This window comes from Doryrhamphus excisus, chromosome 1 (genome assembly GCF_030265055.1).
Source record: "Doryrhamphus excisus isolate RoL2022-K1 chromosome 1, RoL_Dexc_1.0, whole genome shotgun sequence".
NCBI lineage: Eukaryota > Metazoa > Chordata > Actinopteri > Syngnathiformes > Syngnathidae > Doryrhamphus > Doryrhamphus excisus.
Window position 1 is genome coordinate 32,460,556 of NC_080466.1, and position 26,681 is coordinate 32,487,236.

At 46.5% G+C, this 26,681-nt stretch overlaps 1 protein-coding gene across 2 annotated transcripts; it reads left to right on the forward strand.

Moving 5' to 3' along the window:
* Nucleotides 1-5,211: 5,211 nt before the first annotated feature.
* kcnq3 (potassium voltage-gated channel, KQT-like subfamily, member 3) lies at nt 5,212-24,138 on the forward strand. Of its 2 annotated transcripts, XM_058075513.1 has the most exons (16): nt 5,212-5,453; nt 5,810-6,222; nt 17,010-17,100; nt 17,170-17,296; nt 17,641-17,813; nt 17,907-18,080; nt 18,532-18,642; nt 18,712-18,807; nt 18,878-18,976; nt 19,072-19,094; nt 19,557-19,771; nt 20,662-20,767; nt 20,839-20,970; nt 21,493-21,588; nt 21,663-21,750; nt 21,850-24,138. In XM_058075513.1, exons 2-16 carry the CDS (start codon nt 5,930-5,932, stop codon nt 22,537-22,539), a joined length of 2,514 nt encoding a protein of 837 aa, XP_057931496.1. In that variant the 5' UTR covers nt 5,212-5,453; nt 5,810-5,929; the 3' UTR covers nt 22,540-24,138. The 2 variants fall into 2 exon arrangements, with proteins under 2 accessions (XP_057931496.1, XP_057931409.1); XM_058075426.1 differs by having other exon boundaries at nt 21,663-24,138.
* The last annotated feature ends 2,543 nt before the right edge of the window (nt 24,139-26,681 follow it).

Below are 26,681 nucleotides of genomic sequence, written 5' to 3' on the forward strand. Positions count from 1 at the left end.
GCAACCTGTCTTTGCAACATTCCACCGTTGAGCATACTCTCGCTAATTTTGACCTGGGCGCGGCATGGTCACTCGTTGATCCAGGACAATGTAAAAGAATAGTTAAGTTGCCCATTGCCACAGCTATTTATTGACCAAATTCTGGAAAGATTGGTGAATGAGTTCTAACCTGATGGGATAGGCCAAATTCTAAACAATGTGCAATGAAACGGAAACGAGCTGCCCATGACAAAATCAAAGCAATTTTCTGAGCTTTTGATGTGTAGTTGATGTATTGTCACTCAAAACCAATATCCCATTTCATGTAGAACAAATATTTGGATTATTGTTTTGGTCAGTTAGATAATATAATATAATATAGGTAAATATTGGGGGATTTATTAGTGACTCCTATTCACACCTAAATCCTACTATTATTCCTAATCCATTTTTTTTACCCATTTTTCCGACTTCCACAGTTCTCAACCGATTGAAACCTTTTTTAACAACAAAGCTAATTAAAAAATAATTAGGCTACCAATTGACAAAATTGCCCGTTTTCCTGAAATCTCACCTTTTTCAATAACAATTACCAGTGAAGTTAAAGTAATTTTTCACACATTTCCAAACCCATGCCACAACAACATTTGCCACATTTCTAAAAATTCACACCCGTAATTAGATTTTCATACACATTTCATACACACTTTTCATACACATTTGAGCTCATCTTCAGCTCTTCAGTATTCACATACATGTTTATACAAATGTACTTCTGTTGTGTTGCTTGTTATTTTGTGTTTTATTGCTTGAACAAGGAAACAATGTTAAACATTCATTCATTCATTTTCTACTGCTTATCCTCACGGGGGTCGCGGGGGTGCTGGAGCCTATCCCAGCTGTCTTCAGGTGAGAGGCGGGGTACACCATGGACTGGTCACCAGCCCATCACAGGGCACATATAGACAAACAACCATTCACACTCACATTCATACGTATGGACAATTTGGAGTGGCCAATTAACCTAGCATGTTTTTGGAAGTGGGTCCGGAAACCGGAGTACCCGGTGTACCAAATCCACACATGCACGGGGAGAACATGCAAACTCCACACAGAGATGGCTGAGGGTGCAATTGAACACGAGTCTCCTAGCTGTGGGGCCTGTGTGCTAACCACTTCAACCATGTGGCCTACAATGTTAAACATTTGAAATGAATATAGTGTTAGTTATTTTGTCTTAAAGTGATACCAAATGTTTATTGTTGACCAACAGGACCAGTCCAGTGCATGGTGGCCGTGCGATGACCCTCCAGTTTCCTTTCGTCAGCTTCATCAGAGATGTTTTCCAGGTGATTGAGAGCGCTCACTCAGACCTCGTTGACTTGACCTCAAGAGTCATGAAGTGTGGCCTTGACAGCGCCATTAGCAGAGCTGCTCTGGTGATGAATAGGCGACCGCCCGTGACTCGTCACTTTAGCTGGAGCCGTTGCCACTGGCTGCCCTGCGAATGACGAATCAAATCTCAGGCGGCTTCCTTAATGTGCACGCTGTCACAAAATCATGGATGGTCTTGGAATGGGTCTTGAGAAATATTCCATTGTTCTTCTGGACATTCTCTTGTTCCCTACCTTGTTTTTGGGTTAATAAGTGGTCTTTTCCTTTCCATTCCATTTCTGAATGGCTCTCGTGTTCATTGAACATTTTGATTTTTGCACTTTTTCAAAGCGTTTCAGTTTCGCTTCAGCTTTTCAGAATTCACATGCAATGTCTGCCAACATAGCATCATCTACTTATTTAAGTAGTGGGAGCATCATACACCAATCCGCTGTACACATGATGGCATGTGAAGGCAAAACAAATCCAGAACTTCTCATTGGGAATCAGATAAGCCAGGAGCCGTTGTGTAACAGGAACCTTCCGCCATAAGCGACGCTGAGCTCAGCGATTCTTTTTCTGCTTGCCCACTTGAAACTGAACCTCGCCTCCTCCACCTACTCCTCCTCCTCACTACCCAGCGAAGGCACAGAAAACAAAAGTTTGTCCATGTTTCAGCAAACACCAGCCAGATTATTCAAACTTCTTTTTTACAGGGAATGAGTGGCAGGGGACAACGTGATGATTGACAGATGAGTACTTGCCTTACTTTGGTAACCACAGCTAAAATTGGGACATCCAAAGTTCAAATGCAAAGGTTTTACTCATAGGAGTGCACAGGTGAATGAACCAGTTCAGGCTTCATCACCCCACCCCTCCCATGCTCAGCTGTAACGATGCATGATGAATGAAGGGTATTGATCCTCCATTAACAGTCACATATTGATCTGCTATCAATCTGATACATTTCTGCAGGTGAGGCTTCACATAGAAGTTTCCATTCTCAGAGTGTCCTTTCTCTGTCCACCAATCAACACACTGCAATGTCTAACTCTGCACCTTTAGCCACCTGAACACAGTGATTGTCACCATAGATGTGTCATAGATTGTTATTTTGCGACTTAATTTGGCGACTGTAACCGTGAGCTGTTAGTGAAGTGTTGTTGCTGATTGTTGAGGGAAGAGTAAATCAATTTGTGCCACATACCTCGATTGTTGTAAATCACATCTCCACATTTGGTGACCCTCGACATGAGTGGATACCTCAACAAAGGCCAGAGCAATGGTGCTATTGGAGAATCCTCCTCCAGCTACCGGCAAGTTCCTGTTACGGCTGTTCAAGCTGTCGGAAATAGAGAAAGCGCACTACTTTCTGTCCACAAATTGACTCATAAAAGGCGAGCCTTCTGAGTTGATGGAGAAAATGCTGGCTGTACTTGGCTCTGCGGATCTGTCATCTTTGTGCGTCAGCTTCCTGCACCGGTGTGCACCACACTAGCCAGTTCCCTCTCTACTCAACCAAAGAGTACTGCGTGCTAGCTATGGAAGCAGACAGAATTTTGCTCACTAACCGCATGTACAAACCATAGTTTGCATGCACTGTCCCGCACCATGGGGCCTCAATTTGCCAGATTTGGCGCTCATTAGCAGCTGTGAACTGCTGTTTGTCACAGACACCCTGTCCAGCTGAACTGGTCAATTCAGGCGCATGGTGCAGCATTTTGCCAGCACTGTGGATACCATGGCTGACATGCACGGACGCCCGATGGATGCAGTGAATGGCACGCCCATACGTATCTACATGACTAGGTATTTGGAAGTGTGTTTTGGGGATGGCGTTTTGGATGGGAATTTGTCATGGCTGCCATGTCTACACCACTCCTGGGAGCCGATTTCTTGTGTGCATTTAGACTATTGGTGGATGTTACAAACTCCTGTTTGATTGATGCCCTCTGTTTTGCTTCTTAGCCCTGTACACTCATTTATGAATCATCCTCTGCTCTCCAAGGGTCTAGAGCTCACCACGCCCACCTTCTCATCCGCAGTGGCCAAGCATGGCGTGGAGCATCATATCGCCACCTTAGGCCCACCAGCTTATACATTAGCTTGGGGCTTCGACTCCACCAAGCTGACAATCGAATGACTGACTGATTGTGTGGTATTCCAACAGTCCATCAGCGTCCTCCCTCCACATGGTAACAAAGACGGATGTTACGACTCTCGACTGGTACCCGGTTCCACACATTCAGGACTTCTCTGTTCAGCGGTGGGTGCTGATATATTCTCCAAGGTGGACTCGCTGCATGGGTCCCACCAGGTGTTGGTCCACCTGCAAGATGGGGCCATAACGCCCTTTGGTTAGTTTGAGTTCATTCACATGCCGTATGCCGTTCTTGTTTGTGTACTTGGAAGACATTCTTGTGGTTGGTGTGTCTACAAAGGCACACCCAACTCATTCCTTGTTTGCTGTTTGAGAGGCTCAGTGAACATGGCCTAATCATCAACCCGGCCAAGTGCTGGTTTGACCTGCCGTCCATCACCTCTGTTCATTTAGGCCTGGATTATGCAGCTATGGCAGTGGACCAAAGTGGGGATTGCACCGTTCAGGTCCACAGAACAGCCCCCACAGTACTTCGACTGGACGACGTGGCATTTGGTCCTGCCAGTGCAACTTTGTTGTGTGATTGATATCCTATCCACAAGCCAACCATGTCCCATGGTGCTGGTAACGTGGAGGCACTGGGTGTTTGATATCATACATGGCTTCTCGTATCGGGGGGTTGTGCTCGGCCTTCACTCTGCCCCCAAGGAGGATCTGCAGGCTTCGTTAGCTGAGTTGGTGTATGGCCAGCCACTGCATATGCCTGTAGAGATTCTTTTAACGGCCGTGGCACCCTGGTCGGCAGCCTTGCAGACAAGTTTGTGATGATGCACACGTCTCGCCACTGACTTCTTCAGTGCTACATCCCCAAGGACCTACCATCGGCCAAGTACGTCTTGACAGACCTTTTTGCATGCAGGAGACCGGGATTTAGAGCTTTGTTGTGGATATGGGGGGATAGCCCAGCGTGAGTAGCTGTGGACCAGCTTAAGCCTGCGCATGTGAATGTGGGGCAACCAGTTCAGTTGGCCAGGCCCCTCGGCATGGTTGCCCTGGGGTTTCAGCCTCAAGTCGGATGCCTGTGATTCACCCTGCCCCTCCTCTCTCGTTGCAAATCACATCTCCACATGTTGGTACTTTCTGACTGAAGATGTCCCAACAAGTCCACTCCTAGCAGACACTATGCTAGGAACTGTAAGGACCACAGTGATCCAATCAATGTATTTGTGCCATGAAGTCACTGTGGTCAGCTGCACTGATGTTAATTTAATTCGATGTATTACATTGGTCATAAACATGACCATGATTGTGCTGAGAGATCTACAGTAACTCGGCCGTACCGACTGACTGTGTGCGTGTGTGGATGTGGTCGTCAATCAGAGAGAGAACAATGTTTATTGATGAAGCAGTTGAATGTTCATTGCTCACTGCTATTTAAGCTAGCTTCCATTGGCTGTCAATCATTATTACTTTTATTGATCTGACAGGTGGATGAGCGTGCAGGAAGATCTCAGCAGTCCAGCTCACATCTGGTTCTCATTATGCGCTCATGATGATGTTCTCATGATGACGTTTTCATATTGTTCTCATGATGACGTTGTCCTGATGGTGATTATGTTATTATTTTTGTTTCCTTCAGCTAACATGAACTGAGCAGGCGCGTTCTCGTGCAATTCCCTCTTGAACAAAGTGTACCTCCAAGTCCTTCCCCCGCCCCATTCTGTTCGTGCACCCCCTCTTGTCTGCGTGCACGGACGTATGTACGCTGTGTGCACGCGCACGTCGCGTCCACTGTGGTGGGCTCCCTCGCTGCTGCTCTGCTTCACTTCCTCTATCGACCTCCTCCACGCAGCATCTCTGCTCTCCATCCTTCGTCTCCACCCTCCCTCTTCCATCTCCCCTTCTTCCATCTTCTCGTCCTCGTCCTCCTCCTCTTCTTCGCTTCCCTCGCGGGCTTGATGGATGCGGGCAGCCCAGGAAACAGGAGCCATGCGAGCCGGTGAGTCTGCTTTGTTTCCTCGTCTGTTGTGATTTTTGTTGTTATTTGGGGCGTGCGTGAATGCGTGCATGTGTGCGTGTCAGCTAGGCTGCCACACGCCAGGTCTTTGTCTGCTGCGCGTGCGTGACAGCCAGGACAAATGTGTTTTTTAGAAGCCAATTAGACTTGAGTGACTCGGAATGCGCGTGATCGTTATTTAATTGAATTGAAATCCTGCACGTACTCACCCTCTCCTCCCTGTGAGTTGATTGCATAGTTTGAGCTGATCTCACCTCACTGACTGTTTAGTCTTGGACTTGTTACTGCCACCATCTCGTCTTCTTGTTCTTCCTGACTGTCCTGGTCTTGTGTTTTAGTGTCAGAGCTGAGCCCATCCCTCCACATCCTTAAATGACCCGGGCTGAGAGGTGTGTGGGGGGAAGTTGGTCCAGACCAGACCATGGCATGCGGCCTGCCGTGGGCATCCAACACTGACCATGGGACTCCGGTCCAGGACCGTCGCTAGTGGCTCAGAGGAGCATAAGAAGGATCCACTGGATCAGGGTGTCGGTGGCGTGGACAAAGATGGTGCCCTGTTGCTGGTGTCGGTGGGCCGGGAGGACTACAAGCGGGCCTCTCAGGGCATGGCCATTGGGCTCCTGGCCAAGACCCCCCTGAACTACAGCCGGCCTGCCAAAAGGAATAACATCCGCAAGAGAAGGATCCAGAACCTGATCTATGACGCCTTGGAGAGACCGCGAGGATGGGCGCTGCTCTACCACGCTTTTGTGTGAGTAACACCATCACTGCACATGTGACACACTTTCAAGTGGAGGGTCTGATTCTGGTTAGTGAACATGGCATCAAGCTTCCAGCAGATGTTGCCACTAAGTTTGTTTTTGGAACGTTTGGCTCCACCGCCTGCTGGAAGCTGTCAGTCAATCCAGACCATCCTTGATGATGCCGTCAAGAATGGTCCAAATGCAGTGAAATAAGGTGAATGTCCTAAAGACCTCCCCCAAGGCTTCATTCCTTTCCAGTCCTGTGGGTGGCAGTCATGTTATTAGGAAGTGTTACAGTCTGCCAGCAAACGTGATGCCATGCAGAGTTAAACAGTATGATTGATGTGCACGTCTACAGTGCAGCAGAACCGGTCCACTCTGACTTCCTGTCAGAGTCATGTGACCGCAGAGCTTTGGGATGCACGTTTCAAAGTTCAGGGCAAGACGCCGAGTGGGCGTTCCCTTACTGTCACACTGCTGCAGTGACATCGAATCATCTGTCACGTCTACCGACGCATGGCGCTTCCAATATGGCCGCCCCATATGTGCTGGTGTCAGGGTGTCAGCCTTTTGTCAGCCACAACCTCGCGCGGGAAGAGAACGTGTGACATCATCAGAGGAGCGCCGCGTCAGCTGTCAACTTCCAAACACGCCAGCGACTGACGTGTTGTCAGCTGGTCTCCACGGCAACAGCTGGTCTGGCCGTTGAATCAGCGACTTGATAGTCCCCTTTGACCTTGTTCAGGTGTCCAGACATCTTCATATTCCAAGCTGTGGACACACGTGCACACCTTCTGCCTTGACCAGCAGATGACGTGAGGCTGATTGACGCTGACATGATGCTGAAGGTGGTCTCTGATTGAACACCAACAAGCTGTTGATTAACTGGTAGACATCATCAATCCTATTTTTTCTTGGATCTTATTTTGTTGAGGGGGCAGCAATTATTGTGTGAGGTCACACGATGGGCTTGAGAAGTCACATGATGTGTAATATGACAAATATGTCCAGCGGTAATTAGGGGGTACTTCACAAAGGTGGAGGTCTTGAGCCATCATGCGCAGAAAGATGCTGATTGGTTGAAATTGAGCTGACATGAGGCCTTCAGGGAGCGTTGATCTTTGTGACACAAACACGCTGCGCTCAACAATATTTTCAACATTTTTCTGTACATTCAGTTTTTTGCCAAAATGGACGCCCCTGCATCACAGCCAATTATTTTGTCTCAGTCTTCTAATCTGACGTTTATCTGCCGTCACTGCTGACAGTCAGCAGTAAGCCATCTCCATCTGTCAATCACCATCACTACTGGTCATGCGACCGCCTCATTATACATGCACTGGTCATGTGACTGCTGCATGAAATGTTTACTGATCATGTGACTGCAGCTTTGGATGTGCACTCATCATGTGATGTGGTGCTTGTTTCCTAATTAATAGAAGACATTAGGAAGTGCTAACAGTGTTTAACAGTGTGGCTAATGGTCACTCTGTGGTCATTTAACGCATGTTGTTTCTGCGAATGGTGAGGTCGTTAGCGGCAACTAATCAAACCATTAATCCCCAGTCCCCATAGAGATATAGGTGAAATAGTGGCTTCCATGTGACCCCACTCGTCCTTTAGTGAGCATCTCGCTACCTACACTTAGGATGCGTAAGATTGGATGAAGGTAATTTGCGTGTTTTCTTTTTAAACGTTCCTGTGGGACTCATCTAGGAAGCGGTGCTCACGTCTTGACGGTGCACAAGAAACGAGCAGTCAAAAAACATGTGCAGGGTATGGGTGCAGAGAAAGTGTCTCCGGGATGAAGCTTCTGGATCAGCCACATTTTGAGTGCGGTGTTAATGCAGCAGGAAGAATCTGCAGCGTGTACACACTAGCAAGACGTAATATTAGCCGCAGCAGCTGACTAGCTGTTAAACACTTCCAAACATAAACATGCTAATAAACATTTACTGTTTGTTACGTATGCTTATAAGCATTAGCAGTGGTCGCAGTAATACTAATAAACAAAGGTTAGCCTCCAAGGTGCTCATAAACAAACCAGAAAGAGTTCAAGTTCTCTAGATGTTTATTTTAGCATCAACATGGTGGCACAACTTAGCAGGTGGCTAACGGTGGCGTCTCAGCTCGTTTGTGACAGAGCTCGGGTATTGGTATTCAGGACAAAATGATGGATTGTGGGAAGTGGAGTCATCTCAGTGTCATTAAAGGTGAAACACTGGTCCACTTTTATTGTTGTGATCTTTGGAGGACTATGCTCCTGTGCCGCATGTCCCCATTAATGTGCCGACGCCAACCATGATGAAAGATGTGAACTCTTTGACCCGCCATTACGCTGTCATATGCAAACATTTCACGCCACAAATCACTGGAACACCTACGAATAACAGGAGTGTTTGTCTCTACTTTATGACGTTTATTACTATTACTATATTCAGTGGTGTGACAAAGTGTTTGCCGCCTTCCTGATATCTTATTAAAGTCACTCTTAAATGTTTTAGGTCAAGTTGAAATATTAGTCAGTGACAACACAACTGAACACGAAGTGCAGTTTATAAATGCAACTTATTATTAAGGTAGAAAAAAAATCTACAAACCTACATGGCCCTGTGTGAAAAAGTGATTGCCCCCGAAACCGAACAATTGGTTCAGCCACCCTTTGCAGCAACAGCTACAGTCAAGCGTTTACGATGCTGTGGAGGCCCACTCATTTTTGCAGAATTGTTGGAATTTGCATTTGAAAATGAGGGACATTTTGGGAAAAATAAGGGTAATTGTGGTAGTTGGTAAAGCTTTTTTCATTTTGTATGTTTTTCCAGCCTTTTTAAGGTCATGCCACGGCATCCCAATACGATTCACTTTGACTGGGCCACTCAAAAGCGTGTTTGGTTTGTTTTGGTTCAACCCAAGTTGGTTTCAGCTTGAGGTCACCAACAAATGTCTGGACATTCTCCTGCATGGTTTTTGTTTTTACTTTCCAATACTTACCTCCTACTTCATCTGCTTCTTGTAGTATTACTGCAGTTCTAAGAATATGATCAGAAATACTTGTAATCCTTGTAATATTTGTAATACTTTCCTACCGCTGGAAGGACCACAATTACCATTATTTTCTCTTATTCTTCAGAAAATGTCCCTTATTTTCAAATGCAAATGTTGACAGGTATGAAAATAGTCCAAACATTTGTAGTTATACTAGGCTACAAATAGTAGTAGAAATAGTGGTAATAGTACAAATAGGAGTGGAAATAGTATAAATGGTAGTAATATTGGAGTCAATTGTTGAGTTTGGTTAGACAGAAATAGTGAGACGCTCACTCACACACTCATAAAGTGCATAATATCATGAGTGGCTGCTAACCTGATATGTAATACTTATGTGCACACACACACATGCTCACATACACACATACAGAAGTGGATCGATGGGGATCGGGGGTGGGGCAGTAAGACCCTGAGGAGGATGATCTTACTGGTGGCAGAAAGAAGATCTGCCCCCCCCCCAAACCTGAGCCAGGTGGGGGTGTGATGGTTAATGTTCTCTTTTTCCTGCTACTTCCTGTAGCACTGTGACGCTAACACACATGTTGGTGATGATGATGATGATGATGACACAACAACACAGCGTGTTGTGTTAGTGAAATATGAAAAAAGCTTGGCAGCCAGAATATTCAGTAGCATCACATTTCATGCCCCCCCCCACCTCACCACCAACTGCACCCCAGCGCTGACTGTGCAGTCACTACAGCGTGAAGTCCACTCATCATTTATTCATGCTTTATTTTGCATCCTTCCTAATGGAGCCTCGTCTCCACTTCCTTCCTCCTTGGAACGCTTCCTGCTTCCTGGCAGTGAAGAAGCCTCTGATTGGCTGCCAGAGGAGGTGGACATGTTGGTTTGGTCCTTTTGGACAACAATGACTGAATGGCCAAAGGGCACACCTGAAATATTTGGAAAAGTCCCTCCTGAACAATGGCTGGATATGAAATTCAGTCTCTGAGCATGAGGAAATCATTTAGTTCCATTTAATTCTACTGTATTCTAAAAGTTCCTGAGTGCATCACTGGTTCTATTGGCTGGTTTTAAGGGGCCATTTTAAGCATCCTCCTGTTTCTGCTGGTCCAGGCAGCAGGGGTGTGCCAGTTGTTTGGCTACCTGTGAGTGTGGGGCTAACACACTTTAAAGCGTTCTCAGTGATGCAGCCCCGCAGGTGGCATTTGAAGGGCGGGAGAGGACACAGCAGGGGGGCCAGCTAAGGGATCATGGAATGCTGACACCACACGTTGGACTTTCCACTTCGGAACATTTGCAAAGGACACCAATGTTCCCTCTTTGACAGGACAAGCACTTTTGTGCCTCAGTGATGATGTTTAACTTGTGTCGTCGTCCTACCTGTCAACCCTCCAACTTTCCCTGAGAAAGTCCCTCATTTTGCCCTGTCTTTCCTGTCCATGTCATGTTTGAATGCTTGTCTCTTCGTAGTGTGCTCGTCTCCAGCAGGTATAAAGGCGATCTAGCCATGTATTGGATGGATGGCACGATGGCATGTTCATTTCACACTTGATGTCCTTCCCCTCTTGCTCAAGCTCGGCCAAGTTGGCCATAAACATGGCGCCTCATCGCGCCTCATGGTGGCATTCAACTCACCGAGAACGTCTCTGCGTACGTTGTGGTTTTCCTCTGAAATTTAGGAACATGTTAATAACCATTAAATGCTTAGTGCTGTAAACTGGATCCAGAAGGAGATATAATGTTGTCTGGGAGGGGGGTTGGGGAATGAGAAGAATTCTGGAAGAATTCTATTTTCTCTTATTTACCAAAAAAACAAAACAAAACTTTATTTTCAAATGCAAATGTTAACAGGCGTGGTCTTCTTTCCGTCCAAAAGACGAAATATCTTTATGTTTACTGGAAATGTGTGACGGATGACATCCTGCCTTTAAAAAGTAATTACATCTGGCTCTCTCTCAGACGGGCATGTTTCTCCTCTGGGTCGCCATAATGGAACGTGCACAAGGCTGTGCACCCCCCAGAGAAAGCACTAGAACACAACCTGTGTGTGTTATCAAAGTGCATCAGAACAAACTAAAAAGACTTTCCAGAAGAACGCTGGCTCACACTTGTGTCACATGACCAGGATTCTAAAGTCATCACAAACGAACCACACCATGACCCGGCGAAGCAAAACCATTAGGTTTTAATTATGCATGTCATTATTGCTCTGAAACGCCGCTGACTCTGGAGGGCTTTTGATGGATTAGATTAGATGACAATCTAAGTCCAACGTCATCGCTACACTTGAGGACCTCTGAGCGGTCCGGTGCTTCTAAAGATCAAAGAGTGGTGGCATCCGACTCGCTGACATTTAGCAGCCGGTCTGGCCTATCAATAATTGATCACAGAACCTTCCTTTTCCACACACTGCTCACTTTGTAGGACACTACTGTATTCATCAGCATCTTTGTGTTTCTTTCTTGTTTCTCGTGTGGCGTTCGCTGATGTGAGGCCCAATCAGATAACGCTGATGTTTGTTTCTGCTCATAAACTCAGACCAGGTCCACCTGTGTTTCGTCTACTTTGTGCAACATCACACTTTTCTAACTTTTCTTACGTGAGGACAACTAACTTTCCTTTCCCTCCACTTCCCTCCACTTACGATTGTTGTTTTTTGCACTCATGACCTTATTCAGGCTTCTGATTGGCTGCAAAGGGCATTCAGTAAGTTGGATTTCTCATACAGGGACGTTTGTCGTGTTGCAAACAATAATTTTTAAATATGGATCTATGTGTCTAGTCAGCTGCAGTTCTTGATGACTGTGTGGACGTTTGGCGGCTTCTTCGTGTTTGTGTTCTTGCCACCAGTGAAAGTTCTCCTTGACAGCCAGTTTGCACCTGAGAGGCCCCCCCATGGCATCTGGAACAGCCAATACCAGTGCAACCGTGGGGCATATGGCGGTGGTGGTGGTAGGGGGGTGTAACTGAAATGAAACTGGTGGCGTCCCCGAAGACAACACCACTAGGCTGACTCCATCATTTAGTTGTGTGTTTTAGTATGGTGTGTGTGCGCATGTGTGCGTGTGCGTGTATATGTGTGTGTCTACAGCAGGATGACACAGCCCGGTACAACAAAGAGTGTCAGTTGCCTGGCAACCAGGTCTAAAAATGCTCGCTAACCAAAATATGTATTCTGCAGCATCCTCCCTGCTGGAGCTCATAGAAGCTTCTGGAAATATCATTATCTTCATCATCTTCAGCAGGTGTGATGAAGAAACACAGGCTCTATGACTATATAGAGTGTGTGTGTGTGTGTGTGTGTGTTGGTTTCGGTGCCTGCTTAAGAGGAATCTGTCATTTTATTTTTGGAGGTCAGTCAGCCAATCAGAGCTCAGCTCACTAACGCTTTCTTTGTAAAGACCTAACTCATTTGCATATTGGCCTCTTTGAAGTGTCACGGTGACCTTTTGTGAGGATAAAGCACTCTTCGGATAACCTTTACAAACTCATGTTGAAGCAGTTGGCACCAAGTTGGCTAATTAGTGGCTAATGAGGCAGCAGTTGCTGATTGGCTATCAGAGCAGAAAGTGTCCCACGGCCTTCATGTTGAACTTTTCTGAAATACAGTAAGGACTAAAGACTCCAAAGACACAGAGCATTGTGGGTCAGTGACTTGACGCTTCAGTCTCTTGCTCTCTTGATGGTGTCTCTTCTTCCTGCTGGGGGAGGGGTCAGTCAAACAGGAAGGAAACGGCAGGACCTCCATGTTTCGTCTTCACCAATGCTCAGAAGATCAATGATGAATCCATCGTGTCAGGCCCGTCATGTCCCTCCACGGTGACAGGAAGTCTGGAGTCTCTTGCTGGAGCGCCACTGGGGCACTTCTTCTTGTGGACGTCACGGTGGGCCGTCACTATGTCGCCCCTCTGACAGTTTAAGTGTCTCTGACAAGGCTGACCTGGGAGATGACATAGATAGATAGATGTAGTCACCTGTGCAATTCCAACGGAATAGGGAAGTTATTTTTTATGACAATATATTCTTTACACAGACGGCAAACGGCACTTTTATTTTGAAGGTTGGTATTATGTCTTCTGTGTGTTGAGAAGTGTGTCTTCACTCAGAACCTGCATTGTAGGTGAACACTGAAGATATACTCATCTAGCACAAGTCGCGCACGCAACCACGCTAAACACATTAAACAAAGCTAACGCTAGCTTCCATCACGCTCTGAGGTTCCACCAACCCTCGCTTGTGTTTATCACCATTTCAACCTGTTAAATTTGGGAGGAGGCGTTTCTATGGTGTAAAGGAATGTTTATATTGAGAGCTGCCCACAGAGTAAATACTTCCCCCCCAGGATGACAGCATTTCATTCATCTCATGTATCAAAGTCCATCGTGACGTGCAACTCGCCTTGTTTATGTTTATTGTTCATATCAGTATGAGTCATTTTCTTATTGAAAGACTCTATACCGGTATATAAAAAATATTGTCCAACCCAAGATAACAATGATGTGGATTACCAGCACCAAACCTTTTATTATTAAAGGAGAAAACAAATCTAAACATCTTCCAGCTTTAAACTATTGTGTATAATATTTAAATTAATTTGATGATCTGAAACATTTAGGGCTCTATTTTCATGGTATGGCGCAGGATGGCGGAGCGTGGTTCAGGGTGGCGGTAATTTCATCCAGCACAGCATTGTGCACAGCCAATTTGGTAATCTGGTAGTTTGGGTTGCACTGAAATGGGCGTGGTAAGGCACCAGGGGGAACTGTCCACATTTTCAGCTTAGCGCAGTGAAAAGGGTGGGTGGGTAGGTAGGTAGGTAGGTAGGTGGGTAGGTGGGTGGGTGGGTGGGTAGGTAGGTAGAGTAATATAATTTGTCTTAACGTCAAAATGTCTTTACTCTTCTTTGCACATGCGCGGCCAGCAGTATTTTTGTGGCAGACATGTTTGTTTACACGGCGCTTTTGCAGGCGTCCCAATAACAGCGATGTACGCCTGTTGTCGAGCATCACCATGGAAACACCCTCAGACGAAGCGCGACTGGTGATTCCTGATGGGGGCGACGGGAAGATGGAGGGAAGTGAGCAGGTGTCGCCATGGTGATGTGGAGGGATACTCCAGTGAGAGTGCAGTGAGCAGCTGTTGCCATGGAAACAGAATGCATGTCAGCCAATGCCCAGCACAATGGGGTGGAGGGAGGGAGTGGGGGGGCTCTGGCGGGAAACGTAGATGCGGGTTCCAAGCAAGGAGACGCTTGATGACATGGTGACTCTCTGGAGCCGCATAACGTCTCTCCGCTCTCATTTTCGCTCATCATTTCCTGTGAGAGCCACTACTTCCTGTCCAAAGCGTTCCTTCCTAATGAGAGTTTGAGATTGAGCCGAGCGCTGTGTGGATGAGTGAAGGGCGGTGGTGGCGGCTGGCACAGGATCTGACAATCGGCGGACCGATCCAAACCTCCGCATCCACCCGGGGCCCCAGCTCTGGAATCGCTTCACTCACCTTTACCACCCGAACTCAGAAGGTCAGCTCAAGAAAGTTGTCACGGTCAAAGTGGTTGAGTACTATAATGTTCCACTCTTTTGAACCCTTGTGCTAGCATGCTAACAGCGCTGATGATAATTAGTTTTCATTTTGACCATGCAGTTCTGACCATTGAGCAACAGCAGAAAAATTAGAAGAATTTGACGGACGAGCAAAAGATGACCTTAACTCTCCAATGATTCTGATGAATTAGTCGCTGCCTTTCCTTGTTCCTTTCCCACTTTTCTCCTTTGACGTATTTGATTCACACTTCCATCAGCGCTCAGTGACCCTCATTAAATCTCTCCTAATTAAACGTGAGGCCTTCCCAAAGACCAAGTCACTGCAGGCCAGCATGTTTCCTACAGCTGCAGCTGAAACTGCTTTGTCAGCATCGTCATCATCACCATTCTATGAAGTAATGAGATGATGAGATGCAGTAATGAGATGATGAAGACGTTGAAGATGATCTTCATGTGTTGTTAGCGAGTGAACTTGTGACCTTTGACTTAGGAAGTCAAAGGTGATTTGATGGTTGCCATTTGTTGCCATCATTGATCCCGCCTCCGCTTGGCTTTTTCCCTGAGTATGTGAAGCTGAAAGTCGACACTCTGAATGTTTTAGTGACCTCGTGAGGGAACTAATTAGCTTCTGTGAGGTCCAATTAACAAAAGCCTCCCTAATGGGCTCTAATGGATCCAATTAGTGGGGCTAATCAGCTCGTTTGTTGTCTTCCAACATCAGTCAGATCCGAAAAGTCCAACTGCTCCCGTCAGAACTCCTCTCCTGTGATAATTTCTCTGGAAGCTTTTCCATGCGTCAGCAGAAGCAGAGCCAGTGTGTAGATCCAGTGATAAAACCAGCATCAGCGATGTTCTGCGCTAAACTGTCCTCAAATATCTGGCATGGAAAGATTCAAACCACACCAAGGTTCTGTGATGGGGGAAAGGAATTAACGGAACCGGGACTGTGACACCTTCCCACAGGGAGAGGTCCATCAAGTCCAACATTGTCTCCTGTCAAGTGGTAAGCGCTGGCCCAGATCCTGTGTGATGGGCTGCAGGTAGACGGGATGAAGAAATCATCTAGCATAGAACATCTTCGACTTCCCCAAAATCCTAGGTAAGAGAATTCCATCCTGTGGTTCTGGTGTCATTTATGGTGACACCTTGTCTGGTGGCTCGGCCTGTATTGAAACTTGAGCAGAATTTTTTCATGTTCTATATTTAACCTCATGGTCATTAGCAAGGTTCTGGTTGTGTCCTTTCTCACCGTGCCTGCCAACAAATGAAGTGTTGGACTTGCAGCGTCTGCAATCTCCTTATTGAATATTGGCAGCTAATTGCTTGTTAGGAATCCTCAGAGGCAGTATCCATCCAAGGATTCCCTGAGGAGGGGTGGAGGGGTGAGTGGTGGGGACTGGATCTATGTGGATTAATGGAGGGAAAAGGATCTTTATTTAAGATCTTTATGAGCAACAGGCCACCTTCAAACAACATCACAAGATTCTTTGCTGAAGCAGCGGATCCTTCACGTCAACTGCTGACCCAATGGACCCAACCAAGTTGTCCTGAACAAAACTTTGACAGATGACACCGACCAAGTCACTCATTTGGTGGCCGTACTGAGTCCAAGAGTTGGACAAGGTGGTCAGGTAAGACCGGTAGTGTTGGAGATGACAGCTTTCTGTCTTATGGCAACCAGTCAGAGGACACGAAAAACACACTTCCTGTGTGTGTGTGTTTGTGGTATTGACACAGCCGTCCTCTGATGCATTGATTGTCAACAACGCGATCAAATAGCGTGTGAACATTAACGAGCATCGAACCTTCATTGACCAGACCTGGTGAAGACAAACATCCAGCTCACCCCTGTTGTCCCCCGCATGACTTTCATGGAGGCAGGAAGGGAATAAGTAAGGCAGCTAGATTAGCACATGTGCTCATAAACACAGCTTTTAAAGATTCTTCTTCTTCTACTTCTTATTCTATGCATTGTTGTCTTTTCCACACATGGCTTTCTTCACCCTTCTAAAATGGTATTTCAAATTTTAAATGTTTGAATGATTGAAGGACAGGTTCACTTTGACTTTGTGTTGTGTTCGTCTAAACGCCAAACTAGGTCACTTGCTTTGCTGAGTCACCTAAAAGTTCTTTGAAAAAGTGCTGCATTGATGTTGAGCAGAGCTGTGATGCCCTCTAGCGGTGAGGTCTTTCTCGTGCATGTGTTCTTCACATTGTCTTGTGTCGGACCGATGCAGGTTCCTGATTGTTCTGGGCTGTTTGATTCTGGCCGTGCTGACCACCTTCAGAGAACATGAGAAGACATCTGCTCATTGGCTGGTGGTCCTGGTGAGTGTGCACACACACACACAGGCTTACACACACAAACAGCGTCGTGAGATGTTTGATGTTTGCTAGGAAACCTTCGCCATTTTCATCTTTGGGGCTGAGTTTGCACTGCGAGTATGGGCGGCGGGCTGCTGCTGTCGCTACAAAGGCTGGCGAGGGAGGCTCAAGTTTGCCCGCAAGCCGCTGTGCATGCTAGGTAAGGTCAAAGGTCACTTGTCTTGTCCAGGGTGAGCTGTGCTTATGAATGGATGTTATTTTCAAATAGTGGGGCACATGGTTCGGTGTCCGGGGGCCGTGAGAGGCGGGGGCCGTGAGAGGCGGGGGCCGTGAGAGGCGAGGGCCGTGGGAGGCGGGGGCCAGACCTGCCAACATGGATGCATTTAAACTTTTTTACTTTCATAAAGTGTCTTCAAGGGTGGCAGGTCTGTCGGGGTCTTTATTCATGCTTGAACCATGCTGGTGCCAGCAACTCAAACAGTGGTTTGTACGGATGAATAAAGAAAAAAACAGAAAATAATTGATAACCACTGCTCTGGGCAGACATCTTTGTGTTGGTGGCGTCGGTGCCGGTGGTGGCGGTACGTAACCAAGGCAATGTGCTGGCTACGTCCCTGCGCAGCCTGCGCTTCCTGCAGATCCTGCGCATGCTGCGCATGGACCGGCGAGGAGGAACGTGGAAGCTGCTGGGCTCTGCTATCTACGCCCACAGTAAGGTAGGATGAGGCGGGAGGTGTTTCCATGATCACCATGTAATTGTCAGGTTGGTGCAACCAAATGACAGAACAATATTTGACAAATGTATGTAGGAGCTGATCACAGCATGGTACATTGGCTTCCTGTCTCTCATCCTGGCATCCTTCCTGGTCTATCTGGTGGAGAAGGACGACGTATCGGTGGACATATCCAACCTGGACGACCCCACCGCTCAGCCCAAAGCTCAGGACTTTGACACCTACGCAGACGCCCTGTGGTGGGGGCTGGTACGTGCTTCAACAGCTCATCTCTGCCTGATGTTGACTCTGGAAGACAGGGGTGCCAAATCCAGCCCCCCAAGCCTTTGAATCCGGCCATATGTTTCCAAAGTATGTAATGTTAATTTTTGACATGACTCACAGTCACAGTCCTTCTGAGACAAACTTTTAGTAGCTTTTCACACCCACAATGCAAAACAAACACATTCACATCAACATATGCACACAACTTAACAAGCCTACCAAGCCACTGCACGTATATACACGGATATACGGGATGCATATATTTATTTATAGTCTGGCAACCCTGTCAATTATTTTACCTCAGTGCAGCTGCGACACAAAAAGTAAAAGGTTTGCCCCCCCTGCTGTCTCACAATGTATGACATTGTGAGACATTGTCATGCATACATGTATGACATTGTGAGACAAGTGTCTCTAGTCTGTTTGTTTCTTGCAGATCACGCTGACCACCATCGGTTACGGCGACAAGACACCAAAAACATGGGCAGGGAGACTTTTAGCCGGGACCTTCGCTCTCATTGGCGTGTCCTTCTTCGCACTGCCTGCAGTATGTGTCGCTCCACATGTCCTTAGGAGACATGTGGATGGTGCATGATGTCTAAGTGTGTCTCTGCAGGGCATTCTGGGTTCAGGTCTGGCTCTAAAGGTCCAGGAGCAGCACAGACAGAAGCACTTTGAGAAGCGCAGACATCCAGCTGCCGGACTCATTCAGGTGAGGTCCTCCTGCTCAGTGACCCTGGTTTCTGATTGGACAATTCAACGCTGCTTGGTGTGTGTTGCAGTCAGCGTGGCGCTACTACTCTACCAATCCAATCAGGGAAGACCTCATTGCCACGTGGAGGTTCTATGAAACCGTCATTTCTCTTCCGTGCTTCAGGCAAGTCACGTGCACGAGCTCCCGTGCATGTGTACATGCCTTCATCAACACTGCCATGTTTGTTTGATTGACAGCGTTGTGTTTTTGTCATGCAGGAAGGAGCACCTGGAGGCCATAGCCAGGTAGAGCACCTCATGACACCTTGGACTTGGACTGTGGTCCATGACACTCTCATGATGAACATCGTGTCCAATAGGGATGTCTTACTGGGTCCAGAATCCAGGTAGGCGGGTTCACTAATAATTGGACCTGCAGAATAATCTGGGAGAGCCATTGTGAGACTCTCCAGCCCCTCTGGACGCTGGCGGTCTCCCCGTCTCCACTTCCTCTCCCTCTTTGGTGGAGTCTTCATGTAGTTCTTGATGGCTCTTGGCTTTAGAAGACATGTCTCAGTCTTCTTGGGAGAAACCAATGTTGAGTCTCTCACTGCTTTGTCTCCTTGATGTGTTTTCACATGCTTAGGCGCTAATGTGAGCGTGGTTTGTCTTTGACCAAAATCCAAGTTTTTCTTCTCGAAGGTTATTCCACCTTTGCGCTTGTTGTCACCATGAAAAGTTCATCTTTCTTCATTTTCCTCCTTTCAGCCAGAAGATGACGCTACTGGAACGTGTTCGCCTTCCTAACGCCCGGCCAGCAATGGCGGCTGTGGCGGTGGCGGCAAGCAGGAAGCTGGCGGCCAACACGGAATCCATGGAGGACAGTCCTTCCAAGGAACCCAAACCTGCCGGCTTTAGTAACCGGGAACGTTTCCGCACCGCCTTCCGCATGAAGGCATCCACGCTGCGCCAGAGCTCTGAAGGTATGACGAAGGTAACGGTAACCAGCTAGCTGGGGTGTCACGTTTAAAATGTGACGGTGTCAGGTTCCTGTGACACTTTTAAAAACACTTAAATACAGAAGAGACAGACAAAGGAGAGTGAAACCACATACCCAGTGACATGCCGCTCCACTCTGAATATGCAGTTCACACTCCTCTCTTTTTATTCTCTTTCGGGGGTCCCTACTACATGGTCGTGCAACTCTAAGGGGGGGGGGGGGGGTAGTTGCACGAGCTGTGTTTGTTTGTCTATGTGTGTGTGTGTGTGTGTGTATGTGAGAGTAATTACTTTTGTTTTATGAGTTCTTATCTTGACACATTCTTGCAGGATTAACATGAACATCCGCAGGGTTGCTGTTGGCGCATCCAGGCACCTCCAGGACCTGGGGGTCGCTGGGGGTCTCTGATCAGGGTCACGGGAACATTTCTTCTTCAGCACATTCAAACACTTTCTATTGGATATAAGGGTGATAACTGATGCTATATTCATGCTATCTACATTTTATTCTAACAGACGGTATTTCTTTATTTTGAGAAAAGCTAAGATATCATGAGCTGAGTATATCATGACACCCCTACGAGTTAATGGTCACACTTCCTGTTTAAATAAAGCTTGTTCACGTTCTAACGACCTGATTTTCTGGGCCTTTTTTACAGCCACTCTGCTTTCCCAAATGTTGTGGTGACAGACACTCAAAATCCTCATTTAAAATGTAAACATTTGATCAATCAATCAGAAGAGTTTACCGGCATCATGCCAACAAATTATAGTACACGCAATTTTTTGGTTGGCTCACACAATTTAGCGCTCCTTATTTGAAATCTGAGTCGAGGTGGATATGCACATTCTCCAAAACAATGTCCTCCTCCAGATGCAGCAGCCCTGCCAGATCCCGTCCTGGAGGAACGAGGCTTCCCAGCTGACATCTTGCTGGAGGAGATGATTCCCACGCTCAAGCTGGTCATCAGGGCCGTAAGGTCAGACACTAGAACACTTCTACTTCTACATTGTGTCAAGATGCAATCAAACATGTGTGTGCACATGTCAGGATCATGCAGTTCCTGTTGAACAAGAAGCGCTTCAAGGAGACGCTGAGGCCTTACGACGTGAAAGACGTGATCGAGCAGTACTCTGCTGGTCATCTGGACATGCTGTGTAGGATCAAGTACCTGCAGGCCAGGTGAGTACAGCGTTCCAGAACAGGGATGGGCAAACTACGGCCCGGGGGCCAAATCTGGCCAGCCAGATGCTTCATAAGGATTTAATGTAAACTTTTATCATACAAGCTGACAACATGACATTCAGGTCTCCAGTCAATCTGAGGTTTTCATATGTGGCGGTCCAGACGACTCCCTCACCCACAATGCCAAACAAACACAAACACACGTTATATACACACAACACAACTCGACCTGCTCACTGGAGTGTCTGGGAAGTCGGATGGATGTTCACATGCTCCTTAATAGTCAATGTTTTATCATAGTACATAATGTATTCATTATTAATGCACATTCACTGACTCAATTTGGTTATTTGATGCTGATGGTCTGATGGTCACAAGCACATATAGCACATTGTATGCCACGTTTACGTATACTTATATGTACATGTATATGTACACATACCCCCACATTTATACTGTATGCCCACCCCTGTTCTAGAAGCTTTAAGCTGGACCTCATTGTCTGCCGTCCCTTTGCAGGATCGACATGATTCTGGCCCCTGGACCCCCCCTGACACCCAAGCAGAAGAAACCACCCAAACCCCCCTTTAACTACCCCACAAACCAGTCCCCCAGGTAGGCTGACCTCTGACCTTTGCCTCTACAACAAGAAGTCAAAAGTCACCACAATGTGTGAGTGTGTGTTGCAGGCACGAGTCGTACTTCTCCAAGAGTGTCTCCATGGCCGACACTGAGGACCAAAGCATGATGGGAAGATTTGTCAGGGTGGAGAGACAGGTGAAGAGGAGGATCATCCCACATGACCTTTCACTTTGTCCAAGCACTCACAGCATGTGTGTGTGTGTGTGTGTGTGTGTGTGTGTGTGTGAGAGGCAGGTGGAGGACATGGAGAAGAAGTTAGACTTCCTAGTAGACATGCACATCCAGCACAGCGAGCACCTGCAGGTGGACTCTGCTGGCACAGCCCACATGACCTTGGAAGCCCCCCGCTCCGGGGCCGGAGACATCCGCGGGCTCTTCCTCAACTATGCCGAGTCATTCCCCCACATGGCCTACCAAGTGCCCCTCGGCAAGGTGGGCTCATACTATGGCTTGGGGGGCAGAGGAAATGGGGAGGAGGCGGGATCAGCCGCAAGAGGCCACACCTCGCACATCCAACCGCACCCGCCGCCACTCTCTGTGCCCACCTATGCCGAGCGTCCCACCGTCTTGCCCATCAGCTCCCTGCAGGACACGTCGGGGGGGCTCGGCAGGACCATAGGGGACCGAGCAGGCGACTCGCCGCTGTCGTTGTTGTCAGTGAACCACGAGGAGCTGGAGCGCTCACCAAGCGGCTTCAGCATCTCTGGCGAGCGGGGTGACGAGGACGAGAAGGGGGCGGGGAGCTTAGCCACGAGGGCCAGGGTAGCCACAGAGGAGGGGGGTCGGACCCGACCCAGACCCGCCTACTTGGCAGAGGGTGAGACTGACACAGACACGGACCCCTTCACGCCCAATGGGTGTCCACTGCCACTCTCCTCCACGGGGGAGGGGCTTGGGGACGGCGTGTGGAGCACGCCACCCTGAGCTTGACCTTTAACCCAAGCCACGCCTCCAAGCTCCACCTTCACACTTGAAGCACTCAGAGGAGGTAGTCAGTGATGTCATCGTGATGTCATTGCGTGCACGGCCGCGTGTTAACACAACGTGACGGCCAACTGCATGTGACGCATGACTAGCGTAGACGCTGCTTCTGCTATGCCATTTTCTACTTTCACTTTTCTTTTGCATGGACCGCATGCTCGGATGCCATCTACTGGCCAACCAAAACTCACTGATGTATCTGTGGGAGTGAGTGGTTGTGTGTGTTTGTCAGAGTTGTAAAGTAGGCGGTGCTTCACTGTCACAGTGCTGAATGATTGACAGCCTCAGAGTGTCATCAATCAATCAATCAATCACGTGACGTCCAATGTGCCAAAATCCTCCAAAATGTCTTTTTGTTTGTCCTTAACGACCCAACAACTTTGATTAGTCCTGATGGAGCGTCACCGCTGACAACAAGCCATCGTACAAAAAAACAACGTTTGTAGCAGCAGTTTGTTCATCCGTCATTCCAATGAATTTACAATATTTTGTCAAGATTTTCTAACAAAACTTATTTTCTACGTTTATACAACAAAGTCTACTCCTGAGGCAACAACCTTCTGATTTTCTATTGTCTTCTGACCTTTACCCTTCCCATGGCAAGAAAAGACAGGAAGTGAGAGGCGGGTCCTCAGTAGCCTTCAGAGTAATAACAACCATAATAATCATAAGAATTATAATAATAATCATGTCATGTTTTTAGCCGCTTATTAAATGCTACACTTATTACCACTTTAGATTAGCACACTTCTTGTCGTCATGTGACAACTTCAGTCACATGACACTTCAGGCTTCCACTGATTTAACACACTGGCCACTTTATTAGGCACACCTGGTTAAAATTAGAAACTACTGTTCAATGAATGTCTTGAAAATGAACATTATATGAATCTATGCTAATGGTTCACATTAGCTGGTGTACCTAATGAAGTGGCCGCCTTGACTTAGAGTCGCCGTATTCTAGCTCCCAGCATGCTTTAGAGAACCACATCTACTCTTGAATATTTCAAAGTACAAAAAGCTTCTTTCCTTGGTTCATTTTATATATATATTAATTTAAGGGCATGTATAATGATATCATATTTAACGTGTAATCCAGTATTTACATGAAGACACAATTTTTCCCTTCAAGAATGTTGAATGAGAGTTTTGTTTGTTAGCATGCTGCTAGCTGACGGGCAAGTGGACCTTCAGCACAAGCAAACGTTTGTTGTTGTCACGGAGTCACGACGAATGACCTTAACCTTGATTCCTTGAACTGAGAAAGCATTTTGGAATCAGGAAGTCATTTTGTGTGTCTGTGCTAACATGCAGGCTTCATGAGATGCTTTCTTGTTCAATTCTTTTTTTTTTTTTTAAAGTTCCGTTCGTGGACCTTCCAGAAGGTTCTGGAGCGATTTGTTGTTGTTTTGTACCAGCACACACACACACACACACACACACACACACACACACACACGCACACATTCTAGTGAGTCCTGAAGGTTGCACAGGTTCTGCTGGAGAACATAAAGTCCAAAATGTCTTTTCTTACCACAAAAAGCCATACAATGTTCTGACTGGAAGCTAAGGTGCAACCTTGTTGGTTGTGTTTGTGTTCTGATCCAAACATTCAAACATGACCTGAAACCTTTTGGACCTTTTGATTGCTACCAATGATTTGTGCCTTGGCTTTTCACACTTTTGTTCTTCTTGTCGCTCTTTGGCTTTACAGAGTTGCAACAACTTCATGGTATGAATTGTATTCATATCCTGCTGCTAAGCTAAACTAAAAACAATAGCAACCTTGATTTTGGTATGATATACATATTGACAAGAGTTGGAATATCCTGTTTGCTTAGCGACATCGCTAGCACGCTCAGATCGCAAGACTTCTCTGTTGCCAAACGAGTAACGTTAGGCAGGGAACGTTCTCCAAGGTTTGATGGACGTGGCAGCAGCAGCTCGTTTACTTTTGACATCTTAAGACAAGAAGTGACCTTCACCAGTCATCACCAACATTTCCATTCTTTTTGACGATATAATATGCAAATGTACTCAGACTTGTTGATAATAAAGGACTGAAGTGAGCAGACTCAGTGTTCTATTGTGACTCAGGAGCAAGGAGATTATCCAACAGGAGAGTCCACTCAGCATTTGCTTCCGTATTATGTCCTGGGCGGGTTTGGCTGCCATTTTAAGCATCACAGAACACGCCAGGGATACGCCTTTAGTCCCCTTCTGTTTGTCGTAGCGAAAGACCCCCTTGCTGTAGCTAAAAGCTCCAACTGTTGTACAGTATATCGGGTTTATAACCCGCACACACAAGCTTTCCTGAGCTTCCAGAATCTGCACCGATTCCAGCTGTATTCCTTTAGATTTTGTGCTTCCTTGCGAAAACGATCTGTTTTAATTTATTCCACCCATGGCACGTTCACTCAATGTATCTTTTTTTAAATGTCCACAATTTGCACACTCTATAATGCTACAGAGACAACCGCTTTTCTTCCATGACACAAAATAAACACAGTCAGGACACGGATAAATAGTTACTTACTGCTTGCTCTTCTCACTCTTCCACATGAACCAAGTAACGTTGGCAAGGCATCAGGCCTCAGCGAGTTTGTGGGCTAGTCCAGCTGCATAGTAGCCCGTGTTCACAAAACAGTCCAGTGTGAAATGCTTTTGACGGATTAAAATATTTTTCTTTTGCTGGTAGGGAATCAGGAACTCCAATCACTTCTGGCTGATGTTTGCCGCGTTAGGAATTGTAAACAAATTTAGCTTTCTCTTTCATGCAAAGCAACACTTTCTGGGAGACATTACTAACACCATAAACAGAGAAACAGAGCGTGGGGAGGGGCAGAGAGCCTATCTGGCACTCTGTGACATCACAGAGAGCCAATGTTTAAAAAAACTCTAAAAGCGAGCATTCAGACCTACGTCCTTCAGGGCTCACGTCCAAATGCACAAACCTCATTATCTGAACCACTGAGATTGTTTAACTGGAGAATACAATCAACAATCTAACTACGTGTGTCGCTTGGAAAAGTGGAAAAAGCATAATAGGTCCCTTTTAAGAAACAAATTATGGCTTTCTAGCCCAGTGGCTTTAAACCATAGATTTAAGCACTCGCAAATTGATAGAGCCTCCATGTGTGGTCTGAGAGGCCTTAGGTCATTTCTCTACAGTTGACATAGCAGCCACTGGGCGGCGCTCACACACCACTCCTGACTCCTCGCCTCCTCTCTTCTGCCTAGCAACTGCCTCTTGCGCAATTTGTCACTCAGTGCTTATTGTTCACACACACACACACACACACACACACACACACACACACACACACACACACACACACACACACACACACACACACACTCTCTCAGTGTTAAAGTGAGGAAGACTTAATAGGTTGAGTGTAATGAAATGTGAATGAACAACTACAAATAACTCTTCATCATTCTTCATACTGACAAGTGTGTGTATACAGTATATACTGTATATACGTGCATACACACACACACACACATATAATTGCAACAGTCCATAATTCACACGACATCAGCTATAGAGCACAAAGTAGTACCTCTAACTAAGAATAAATTAAATCTTTCCAAAAATAACATAAATCAAGGCACAAAAAACACAAATGTATTATTATATAAAATATGTAATAGATTAATTATCTACTCAGGAGTAGCCAACAAAACCACTTACTCATTTAAGACCATTCTTACTTACGGTTCTACTCAAGAAAAGTATATGTGATGTTACACATATCGGTATTTCGATATTAGCACACACACCGATTCCCGCACTTCCTGGTTCACAGGTCATGCTCAACCCGTCCCACATAGCTGGCCAAACACATGCCTGCAACAGAAGAACCAACTGACATGGCATACACACCTATTCCAACGAAGACACAAGCGTACAAATACATGTATTTAATTGTGTTGTATTCAGATATCTTTTTATTTTATACACACGAGAGAAACCACGAACGCAGTTGGTTCTTCTGTTGCAGGCATGTGTTTGGCCAGCTATGTGGGGCGGGTTGAGCATGACCTGTGAACCAGAAAGTGGGAATCGGTGTGTGTGCTGT